At 35.5% G+C, this 12,826-nt stretch overlaps 1 protein-coding gene across 1 annotated transcript; it reads left to right on the top strand.

Moving 5' to 3' along the window:
* The first annotated feature begins 118 nt into the window (after positions 1–118).
* LOC130046894 (uncharacterized) lies at positions 119–2,835 on the top strand. The gene is made up of 2 exons (XM_056140409.1): positions 119–848; positions 1,106–2,835. The coding sequence occupies exons 1-2, from the start codon at positions 275–277 to the stop codon at positions 1,183–1,185; spliced, it is 654 nt and encodes a 217-aa protein (XP_055996384.1). The 5' UTR covers positions 119–274; the 3' UTR covers positions 1,186–2,835.
* The last annotated feature ends 9,991 nt before the right edge of the window (positions 2,836–12,826 follow it).

Here is a 12,826-nt window from a genome sequence, read left to right as displayed (position 1 = left end):
AATAACGAATAAACAACTTGAAAATAATGGCTTTTTATTCAAAGCATATTTACAATAATGTTATCTCCATAACAATTCCTAAGTCATCTTTTATATTCTAATCACATGATAGTTATAATTATATGCGGGTGTTTTATAGGTAGTCGGGTTCGAATATCATTTGTATTGGTCACGTGGTGAAGGCATATAAATAGGCGAACATGTGTTTGTGCGGCATTCTAAGCACGCTCGCTAGTTCTACGTACAGGTAAATTTTACACACTACAAAAACTTTATGGCTGAAAGTGACCATTGCATGGAAACTCCGGGAGAAGAATTTGGTTTATTTAATGAAGAGGCCGTTTCTTTATTCAGTTCTTCACTGAACAAAGCTTTAGAAAGGCAGAGCAATGTTATTGTGAGCACTATAACGGGCCTTACAGAAAAGTTGACAAAAAGCAACGCGGGGAAAAACGTGCCGCACGTGGAGGAACCAACAGTTTCAGTTAACGGGTCACCAGGATTCGAATTCAAACACGAGGGACACAAGATTCAGTTTAACTTTAATCAAGCAAGATATTCCAAGTTGTCAGAGCTAGGAAAGTTGATTCAGGAGTGTGATTTTCAGAAAGCAGCAGACATCGTAAAAGAGGAACAAGCAGCAATACTTCAAAGAAACAAGATTTTAAAGATTGCAGACCGGCACGGATGGGATACCGTGAGTGAATACCTTGTCGACCCCTTAGCGGACGACACCGAAGATGCTACTAAGCTTCGTTACGCTGTTAGTCGTGCTGCTAGGAAACGCTCCTATCGAAGCAAGCCCTACGACAAACGGAGAGGCAATTTCGCGCCAAATGACTTTTTTCGTGGCTTTGGCCAATCATTTAACGCCTCAGGATCGGCGTCCAGATCCAGCACAGGTAGAGACAAAGATAACCTCCACCCGTGTTGATTTGTCGAGTACTTACGCACTTGCAGATATGTAAAGCTTTTGGTACACTAATTATTCCAAAATGGAAATCTTCAATGTTTTGGCCTCTGATTTGGAATGCAAAGCAAAACAATTTTCATTATTTTGTAAAAGGATTTATTGAGTATAATAATCCAAAAATTTTTTTCAAAGCTGGATCAGATATAAACAGTATTTTTGCGGCATATAAGTTTGCTAGTAATGTTCTAGTGCTGAGAGTTGATTTTAGATAGATCATATGGATGATCAACAAGGTTCCATGAACCACATGGCATATCTTGCATGGCACCATGTGCATAATGAATTCTAGAGCAGTATTTTGAGCACCATGTGCATATACCTTATGAGCTACATATGAAATTGTAAACAAAGCACCATGTGCGTTTTCTTGTGTATACTAAGAGAATTTCGAATTGAAACGAAGTGGGATTTTGTGAGCTAAATATGAATTAGAGATAAGGCACCATGTGCGTTTTCAGAAAATCAAATGTAATTGAATGGGGCATGCATGAACTATATCTCAAGTCTCAAGGTGGAAAGTTGTGGGACAACTTTGCAGTAGAGACAAAGATAACCTCCACCCGTGTTGATTTGTCGAGTACTTACGCACTTGCAGATATGTAAAGCTTTTGGTACAATAATTATTCCAAAATGGAAATCTTCAATGTTTTGGCCTCTGATTTGGAATGCAAAGCAAAACAATTTTCATTATTTTGTAAAAGGATTTATTGAGTATAATAATCCAAAAATTTTTTTCAAAGCTGGATCAGATATAAACAGTATTTTTGCGGCATATAAGTTTGCTAGTAATGTTCTAGTGCTGAGAGTTGATTTTAGATAGATCATATGGATGATCAACAAGGTTCCATGAACCACATGGCATATCTTGCATGGCACCATGTGCATAATGAATTCTAGAGCAGTATTTTGAGCACCATGTGCATATACCTTATGAGCTACATATGAAATTGTAAACAAAGCACCATGTGCGTTTTCTTGTGTATACTAAGAGAATTTTGAATTGAAACGAAGTGGGATTTTGTGAGCTAAATATGAATTAGAGATAAGGCACCATGTGCGTTTTCAGAAAATCAAATGTAATTGAATGGGGCATGCATGAACTATATCTCAAGTCTCAAGGTGGAAAGTTGTGGGACAACTTTGCATTGATAAAATTTGTCTTTTTTATAGCTTCAAGCGGCGTAAGTGACAGGTTGTTAAAAATTCATGGTCGATGGAAATCGGATTTTTCAAGGGACAACTACATTAAAGATTGTGTGCAAAAGCAACTTCATGTTACCAAAGATTTGAACATATGAAAGGTTTATATATTGTTCACTTTTGTTTATATAATTAATAACAAATGCGTTACTTCCGCCATTAGATTTTTCTCTCTTTGTTTTTCTAAGTGCTAGCGAGCTGCCATCCTACTTATACTATATAGTTTCTTGTTTTTTGGTAATTAGCATCTAATTAATTTATATTCGGACGAACAAAGTGAGGGAGAATATAATTATAATTATATGCGGGTGTTTTATAGGTAGTCGGGTTCGAATATCATTTGTATTGGTCACGTGGTGAAGGCATATAAATAGGCGAACATGTGTTTGTGCGGCATTCTAAGCACGCTCGCTAGTTCTACGTACAGGTAAATTTTACAATATTTCTATGGCGGATAGTAACCATTTATCAGATGACATTAATCTGTGTATATATTGATGTGTATTAACATGAGTAGTTTTGTTTGCGATATATTTCTTAAGGACATTATGAGTGATGAATAAAGTGCTAGCGAGCTGCCATCCTACTTATACTATATAGTTTCTTGTTTTTTGGTAATTAGCATCTAATTAATTTATATTCGGACGAACAAAGTGAGGGAGAATATAACAGGTGTGAACAAGGCACAGCTAGACGTCTTAAACTTGGATTAACGTGCAGGTGTAAACTATTACCTGTAAACACCAGGTTATTCTACTGTGACCAACCTTCGTTATCATATAATTACAAGTACCACTCGACCAACTTACGAACAATATTCATCATTGTTTCATCATTCATTTATTTATTTTGCATAGTATTTTTCTTCTCTCACACTCTTTTATTTCAAATATATTTTCTGATTATCTGAATTCAAATTATCTCCGATATGCGAACAACCACACATCTACTATATACAACTCGGAGGTTTACTTTGGGTATTTTTGTACAAAAGTGGACGACTTTCCTAATACGAGATAATTGTTTTTATGTTAAAATTTAACCAACTAGACTCTAGATACATATAGCAGGGTCGTGTATAGGAACCAGCAGGCATGAGGGATCGTGCCATCCTTCTTATTCCCAATAAAACCCATAAGACAACAAAACTAACGTCTGGCGGCTTTTTCTTCTTTATTTACCTAATATCTATTTATTTATTTTCAAGGTCAACGTATATGTGTTCACTTATACCCCCAACTATGATTGCTTATTGTAACTTTTTGCCCATGGTCATATTGGCCGTGACTTTTTGTAATTTGTAAAGTTGTAAATGGTTTGAAAGGTTCATAATTTCAGCACAATGTATATATTAATTATGACTTTAAAAGTTGAAATATTTTCATGATCCTGGTTCTAATTAGGAACATTTATTTGAATCATTTTTTATATATCATAAAATTACAATTTTCTTATATCAAATTCATGACAAGGAACTACGTAAAAATGAGTAGTACTTTGAGTGAATCTCACTCTTTGCAGTCAGCCAATTATATATACAATGTTTAATATCATCATGAAAGCTGCCGTCTTTGGATCGTCTTTTGTCTCGCGTCTCGGAAGATCTACCGAAGCAGACCCGAAAATAAAATATTTTGGAGTTGGTGGCATGACAGCAAAGGAGCCAAATCAAACCTGCCTGCAAAATCTGCTTCAGTATTCCCCTGATCGAGTTTTCGTTCATCTCGGTGGAAACGACATCAGCGTAAAAATCCACAAATCATTTGTTTTCAGTCTTATAGCCCGAAATATATGTATAAAATTAGCATATCTTTTTAAAAAAAAAAATTGCCAAAGTAGAAATGTTATTGAAGAAAATAAAAACATATCCTATTGCAATTGGTTTACAAAATATTTCCAAGAGCATGTCTACAGCGATCAATACCATAATTCAAGCGTTCCATAATCACATCATGAAGTAAACCATTTGTTTCACTATATCGCAAAACACGCACCATAATATAAATGTTAGCATTAATTAATTAAAATATGATACAATTACATTTAAAGAGCATCAATGCACTTTGTTACGTAGGACTTATATCTTATTGTATACAATTTCATAAATAACATATATACAGTAAGGCGTAGTGCAGGAGTGCAGATGATACAATAATCACAATCAGTATTTTACAGACACTTAGGATGGGTTTTGAAAGGAAGGGTTGACAGAAATATAATTCACAACTATTATCTAAAATATAGCTGACAAGCCAGTAAAAAGAATTTCATGAACACGAAAATTCGCTTTCGGTTGAATTTTTTGGAGGGGGGGGGTTAAGTTCCGACTTTTCTGAAATGAAAAGAAAAAAATGAATTCTATTATACATTACGACATGAGTATTTGACTGCTCAGCGACAAAAAGTGGGAGGATTGGGGGACCAGCCTGTCAAGGAACATTTTCATTTTAAATTAAAAGTATAATTTGCAAAATATGCTTGGAGAAAAGGAAGAACATCCCCTAGGTATACGGACGGAAAGTCACAAGACAAAAATTCATAAGACAAAAAGTCACAAAATCGGTAGGACAAAAAGTCGCAGGACAAAAAGTCACAATGATGATTTTTGATCAGAGGCGGTTTTTCTTTTTAAAAAGTAGGGACATTTATGGTTATATTTCTTGGTGCGAAAATGTCTTGGACATTAAATCCCTTATCAGCCATAATACTATCATATGGATCACAATTGTTGAGCAAAGACCTGTCTGTCGCTTGCACTACCTCCATATGCACTTGACACAAAAGAAACTAGTCCATCAGGTGTTGCACCAACAAGAACTTTGGACGTGTTACGATTTTTATAAAAAGAAAAAGTTAACTGTTGTGCTTTCGAATTTGTTGGTTTTTTGATAGGACTTTCTGTCCCGTCGATTATAACTCTAGTTTTAGGGTACGACCTTTTAAATCCAGATGGGGTAAAATGGCGAACTAGTTCTTGTATGGGCTAAATATTAACTTGTCGCCATTGATAAGGAATTAATCCACGTAATTATGATATTTTGAACTACTGTCTCCAATATGCCAAACATGCGCGATAGCGCAAAATTTGTGGTATTTCTTTTTAATTTCATCAGCGAAAGAAAACAAATTATTTGGAACATCCAACTTTACAACCTGGTTATGCATGTAAATTAGGCAATATACCACAGGACCCAAAGTGTATAAAACAAAATAAAATCTCTTAATATCCTCTAAACCAGTGTAATAATGCACACCAGCAGGATCATTGTCAACATTTTTTATAAAGAACATGGGTAGTTTATGAGTTTCAGGAAGGGGAGGGGGGGGGGGGGACTGGAGTCGTACTTCAGGATGACCATTTCATATTTTGTCAGAACTGACTAGTATATGGTCTGTAAAAGGTGCAAGTAGATGGCGGTTTGATTTGAACTAGATAATCTAAGTGTAGTTTCAGAATTCGGGAGAAATAAAATGGGAAAAATAATTCTTTTGAATTAATTATGAGCGTCGGTGACTGGAGTCGCACTTCAGAATGACCGTTTCATATTTTGTCAGAACCGACTAGTGTATGGTCTGCAAAAGATATAAAAGGTGCAAATAGGTGGCGGTTTGATTTGAACTAGATAATCTAAGTGTAGTTTCAGAATTCGGGAGGGGAAAAATGGGAAAAATAATTATTTTGAATTAATTATGAGTGTCGGTGACTGGAGTCGCACTTCAAAATGACCGTTTCATATTTTGTCAGAACTGACTAGTGTATGGTCCGTAAAAGTTTTAACAGTTGCAAATTTGTGGCGGTTTGATTTGAACTAGATAATCTAAGTGTAGTTTCAGAATTCGGGGGTGGGTGGGTGGGAAAAATAATTATTTTGAATTAATTATGAGCGTGGTGACTGGAGTCGCACTTCAGAATAATTGTTTCATATTTTGTCAGCTGATCCAGCTGCTGGGTCACAGTTCAGTTCAATGGCATACACATCTGTACTGTATATGCCTCAGTAACAAATATTTGCTCTTGGTCTGTAGTTGATGTCAACCGTGTTATGTTTCAAGGCCATACCCTGCATACTAATCAATTAACTTCTTTACACAGGGATTTGTCAAACTCAGACCTTCGGCTAGCTATTGATGAATTGCCAACACAGCCAACCATCCTCATTGACAATTCACCCTTTTCTTTCCAGGTTGAGAAATCATCTCCAGCATTCTTTCTTTTTCAGGATTTTCAGTCGGAGTTCATCCCAGTCTGTACTAAGTTTTAAACCAATTTCGAACACTGCTTTTCTGTTACTATAATTCAGAAAAATATACTGACACCAGCATATTTTAGTGGGGGGGGGTGTCTTCTTTTTTGTTTTACCACACCCAAACATATTTATAAAAGATGCGGTGACTACAAATGAAGGGAAGAAAGATAACAAATTTCAGTCTAAAATGCATTAAAATGCACCATTTTAAATCATTCTTTTTAAATGGGTTATCCTCCCCCCCACCCCCCCACAGTAAGGTATAGATCTGCCACTGTATTTGAGTGCAACCTGATGTTATAATAGAACAGACGTAGCTCAAGAATTGCAAATTCACATGAAAGTATGCTACTCTAAAGATTTCTTCGAAAAAAAATATAATTCAAATCCAACAAAAAATCAACAGACTGATTGAAATGGATCACAGATTAAAATGTATCACAATGAGGGAAATTGGGATGTTTTGGAGAATTGACAAATTCAATGCATAAAGAATTAAAAGGATCAGTAAATGATGTCATAATACTTGCCCTTTGACCTCTAAATATCAGGGCTCTACCATATAGAAATCTCATGCAAATGATTATGCACATTTTTAATGTAGGCTCCAGAATGTCCAATATATAGGATGTTCACAGGGTAAATAATTCATATCGTTCATTCCAAATATAACTGATTATTGCATTAGTATACCTTTTTTCTAGCATGTTTTCAAAGAAATGAATTTAAACTAATTTCACGTGTTTTGAACTACGTGAAGTAAATTACTTTAATGGAGTATGAACTCCACACCTCCATTCTTAACATTAATTCATCATAAATTATCCACATTTTCGAATACTGAATGTCTGATATTATCATTGAAAAAGACTAGATATCTATAGATATGATGTTTACCTAGAAATGTAAACCTGAGTCGGTCAAAAACAGGCACCTATCTTCTTAGTCAGGTTAGTGTTACATAACTATGATAAGTTTATTGGATTGACTAGTTGTGCTTTGTGCTCATTTAATTACAAATGAAAATTAGTCATGGGGCATCGATTATTCTGACCACAAACTATGTCGAAAATCTGCTTTAAATTCATAACTAGGCATAATTGCTCAAAAAATTAAAAATAAATACATAAGTATTTCAACACCTATATAAAAATACCTCATTGACATAGTTGATATGAAAAAGGTAATTGCTTTTCGATATTAAAAAACACAATAGGGGAGATTCGAGTCACAACTTTGTTTAGAAATAGATTGGTACAGTGTGATCATAATTCGCATTTATTCATACTAGCAATTAAATCATCGACAATATAAGCAATAATATTTACTTTTTTTTTTAAACCACTATCTTACTTTCAAGGTATTGTTATCATAATCATAATGGAATAAATCAGTCGAGACTCGAGTACAGGACATTAGTGGGATGCCGATCTCGATGATTCTTGCATGTAAAATGAATAATTATTAGTAAGTTTCTGTTGATTTTTTTCTAAAGGAGCTGCACTAGTTATATAATTTAATAGATTAGTTAAAATGCACGTCTTCTCATTAAAACATGTACATAAATGAAGTTCATATGCCGATCACAATTTCAGATGTAGAATTAAAAACCAAAGCATTTTCTGGGTTTTTGAAACAAAATAATTCAATAATACAAAATGTTTTATTGTCTTTTGGTTTTTTTGTCATCACCATACTTCAAAAGAATTGCTGGTTATAACCATATAAAATGTTTACAATTACCTATGGGTCGAATTATACGAGCGTCGAACAGCAGGGCTACCGCTATATTTAGAGCGACCCTGAGTACCAGCGACAGCGATCACCGCTACACCGGTATGAATCGTCTGCTTTACGAGATCGATAACATGACGGAGCAAGTGGCGACTTCTGATCGGGTAAATATCAATGAAATTGAACTGCGTTATATGGGGCTCAGTCAACGAGTGCGTTTTGAACGTTTTCCTCGATATTGAAATTGAGCCGAATTGCATTCCACCGTTCCAACGACACAACCAGTGTTCAACGTCTCCTCCAACACGATGCAGCATCAATCCAGTCACCGCTTGTTATCTTCCTTTATATTTAATTCAGCTTTTAACCATTGCACCTTTAATTTGGCGTATAATCCATTTAAATCTGCACAGTAACTGTTCCTGACCTGAACGCACAGCAATGCCGTTTTGTTTTTTGTTTTCATTCTTGTCTATATGTATTCCTAAGCGCCATTTCAGAAACGTTAATTCAAGCTTTTTGATGGGAGAAACTATTTGTTTTTCTATCTTAAAAACATAATTAAATGATAAGAAATAAAACTTATAATTCTTTGTTTGATGCATGTATCAAACGAAACATTGGACGGAAAACTTTTTCATCAATGCGCGTAGCGCATTGATGAAGTTTTCCGTCCAATGTTTCGTTTGATACATGCATCAAACAAAGAATTATAAGTTTTATTTCTTAATTTAAAAAATAAATACATCAACTTTTACTTCAGGAACGAGTGTGATTCATATGTTCACCTCTATTTTAATCAGTATTAATGCTATCGTCTTCTTTTTTCCATTTGTCTTTTTTATTTTGTGAAAAGATTTGTGGTTTTGAATATTTGCTGTTAAGACTGAATTTTCAATGATAAATATAATTGAAACAATGAAATATACACTATTTTCGTTAATATTCTTTTTACATTTTTTTTTTTCATTTTCGAATTATTCATTATTATTATCCCTTTTTATTAACTGCCTTGTATTTTTGCTAATTAGATCAAATGTAATTCTGTTTGTCAATGAATTTCATTTAAAAGCAAAACAAGATCCATATTGCTAGATCTATTTTTCGTATTCATATTTGTATGTATTTCTATATATTGATTTCTGACGGATGAAATATGCAATGGACCGGAATAGCTGTGTGTCGAAATATAACGGCACCCGATAACGTATGTCCAAACCGGTTGTAACACGTAAACAACGGAACGAATGTTGTAGATCTGAAGCTCAGAGACTTGCATCGTCGGAAACCCAGGGTTGATTACGCTTCGTTCCTCTCTCCATCACCCGTGGGTCCATTCGTTCCTACTCGCTCGTTCTCATGAATAATTAATGAGACAATTTGATTGGGCGCTCATGGAAAACCCTAAGCGAATTTGTCCAATCAAAAAGACGCTTTCAGCCCAATTTCAGTATGCAATTGCTGTGATAGCAAAGTTAAGTTAGTGCTACCTTTAAAAACAGAAGAGTTACATTACTATAAAGATTACTTTGATTGGACGATATTTTAAAATATTTATTCATGAGAACGAGCGAGTAGGAATGAATAAACCCACGGGTGATGGAGAGAGGAACGAAGCGTAATCAACCGTGGGTTTCCGACGATGAGAGACTTGTAGCCTACAGTCTATTCTTTATATTGTTATGTGGACGCCTAATTTTTTTCTGGTACCCATATATTGTACTATAACTTTAGAAATCATTAAACAATACGGGATAGGCCAATATATCTTCGCATCTAAGTAGCCTATCGAGTTAGGCACCCCATCGGTCCTCCAAGTCTTTTTATGTACTGCGATTTCAACATGCTCATCAGTGCCAAGAAAACTGAATGCACGGAGATGAAACATGTGAAGCCAGATATTTATTAAATTCAACGACCTTCAGATAATTAAAATATATATAGTGTGATAACGTATAAAGAACATGTGTGGAAGTAAAGGCGCGGCGCAGACGATGGGTGGATCTCGGTTGTATCTGGAGTGGGTTGAAGAACATGTGTGGAAGTAAAGGCGCGGCGCAGACGATGGGTGGATCTCGGTTGTATCTGGAGTGGATTGGAGGACTTAGCTTCGTAATTGGTTGATCAAATAACTAAAACTGTTAACTAGTGCAAGGTTTTTGTAACTATCCCTAACATGGTTACATATATATTCAAGTTCATAAATTGAGCATATAATCTATTTGAAATTTTGGGGGCAAAATCGATTGATGTACATAGCCCGATTCCGACGATGGCGCGGATCCGGTTTTATTTCAATAATATTGTTTGAAATAAATATTTTATTAACTTTGAATAATTACTGGTTTCGTAAAAAAGACAATGGAACAATCCCCAACTATAATATTTAAATATTACGATTTGTATTAAACCTATAGTTTGGAAAAGTATTCGGATTTCGTGTATGGAATGTGAAATTCCGGTTATTTGCAGAACATAAAAAGTAAAAATTCACTTATCCCCCAGACCTCGATCCAAAAAAAACCTCTTAACTTCTATGCAGTATGTAATATACTAATTTACAATTCATTAAGATTTATTGGATCGAGGCCCGGGGGTTATACAAATATTTGGTGCATTTTGTTGGATATTATCAGCTTTTACAAAAATAACACAACTGTTATGGGTTCTGCATGTTATAATTTCTATATGCGTGAATTTTCGCGGAAAAAACACACTGGATTTATAAAAAAGAAGGTCTAAGCTATTTCATACCATGATGAAATATTGGAATGAAGATGCTTTATTTTACTCAAAATCACAGGGCCATATTTGGGTATCCGTGACTCTTGTTCTTTCAACGCTGTACATTCATCTGTTACGGATAAAGTCTGTAAAACATTACCTTGCCACAGACAGACCAATCCAGCTGAAATGCAAAGTGAACTTGTATTCCTCCGAGAGGAAGCTTATGACTAAATTTCAAGGCAATATGTATAAGGTGTGACCGTTGAGACGAGCGAAGATCCATGGCATCTTACAACACGACTTTAAGCATTTCATTTAACACGGGAAATATTACGCGTTTGATGTAAACAGTGCATTGTGACGTCATCATTAGCTGCGATATTTTTTTCCTTTCAAACCAATCAATTATTCACAACAAAGCTTGTTTGGAATTTAAAATCATTTGTGGTACTTTCCAAACTATTTATTTGTTTTATCTACGGGGTTGTCAATGAAGTATACCGCAGTGACGGTGACATTTTTCCGGAGGCATTATGGGTAGTCCCCATCATTTTTCAGCTGATGAAGAGCAAACCACGTGACTCAATTGCGTAATCATTGGAGCGAGCTCGTCGCGTCGCGAAGCGACGCGAGCTTCGCTCGCTATTATCTGTATCCGTAACGAAAAAAGTCCGGAAAACTGTTTACCCTACTTATAGCCCTAAAGTAGGTCACAGTGCATCAATCCACCTAAAATGCAAACTCATTCTTACGCTTCTTGAGGGAGAAATTGTGACAAAATTTCAAAGTCGTACAAAGGGTCCAGAAAACATTACCTCGGACGGACAGCACCATAACATAATACTATCACGACGGATGTATGAAAATCGCCGAAAATGGAGAACCTCTTCAGATCCTATATAGATAATATGCTCCTTTGAAAACAATTCTTTTCTGAAAGTATGTAACCCTTAATGTAAACCAGATTGTTTGGCATGAATACATGGAGACCTTTTTGGGTTTAGAGACAAACTTGAACTTAAAATTTATCATTAAAGTATTGTTAAAAACTTCGAGAATCCTACAAACACAATAATGAACATTTGCAAACATGTAACTCAACCCTTTGATTATATATGTAGGACTCCAAAGTGCGATGGGCACGCCAAAATGCGATGGTCTGCGCCAAACCCGATGGTGTGACACGCCGAAGTGCGATGGTCCACACTCATGCGCCAAAGTGCGATGGTCTGACACACCAAAGTACGATGATGTGAAAGGAATGCACTATAATGCGATAGTGTCGACATGACAAAGTCCGATTATGCATACTAATACAAAGTGGAGCGCCGAAGTCCGTTGGTTTGTAAACGGCACAGTGTTTTGGTACAGACTGTACCGTGTGTTGTTTCAACAAAATATCAGTGCAAAATCCATGCCCAAAAATAAGGATTTACCATTTAGTTGCCCTGTTATTAAACACAAAATTTTCCAATGCGAAATCGTATGGAATGTTTTGCATTATAGCATACCCTCAGGAATTTATTACGTGAAAATCACAAATAATAAATGATCATAAATTAAAGAATGTTCGGGCGAAGTAGATACGCGGGTAGGTTAAGGATTCCCTTATAGAACGTTATGCCTTTACTTCTCTGAACTACCAATATATGACGTCATCATGGAAAATGACGTCAGGTCACTGCAAACTTGAGCTGTTATGACGGGGAGAGTCAATCTCTACCCAGAGTTGTCGTTCCTTGCTCTCACTTACACCTCTGTCAACGTCTCAAGGGTTTTACAAGATGTCAAGTCTTTTTGTGATACAAGAAGCATTGATTTGGGTTGAAACGTGCATATTGGGTTGTTCTATTGCACCGGGCCTAGATACATACATGTAGGTACATGAAGAATATAATATAGTAATGGAAAAAATTCTACAAATAGTTTCTTGCCTACATTTTCC

Source organism: Ostrea edulis, chromosome 6, assembly GCF_947568905.1.
Source record: "Ostrea edulis chromosome 6, xbOstEdul1.1, whole genome shotgun sequence".
NCBI classification, from domain to species: domain Eukaryota; kingdom Metazoa; phylum Mollusca; class Bivalvia; order Ostreida; family Ostreidae; genus Ostrea; species Ostrea edulis.
The sequence above is the reverse complement of the archived record's forward strand: the minus strand, read 5'-3'. Positions and strand labels throughout refer to the sequence as shown.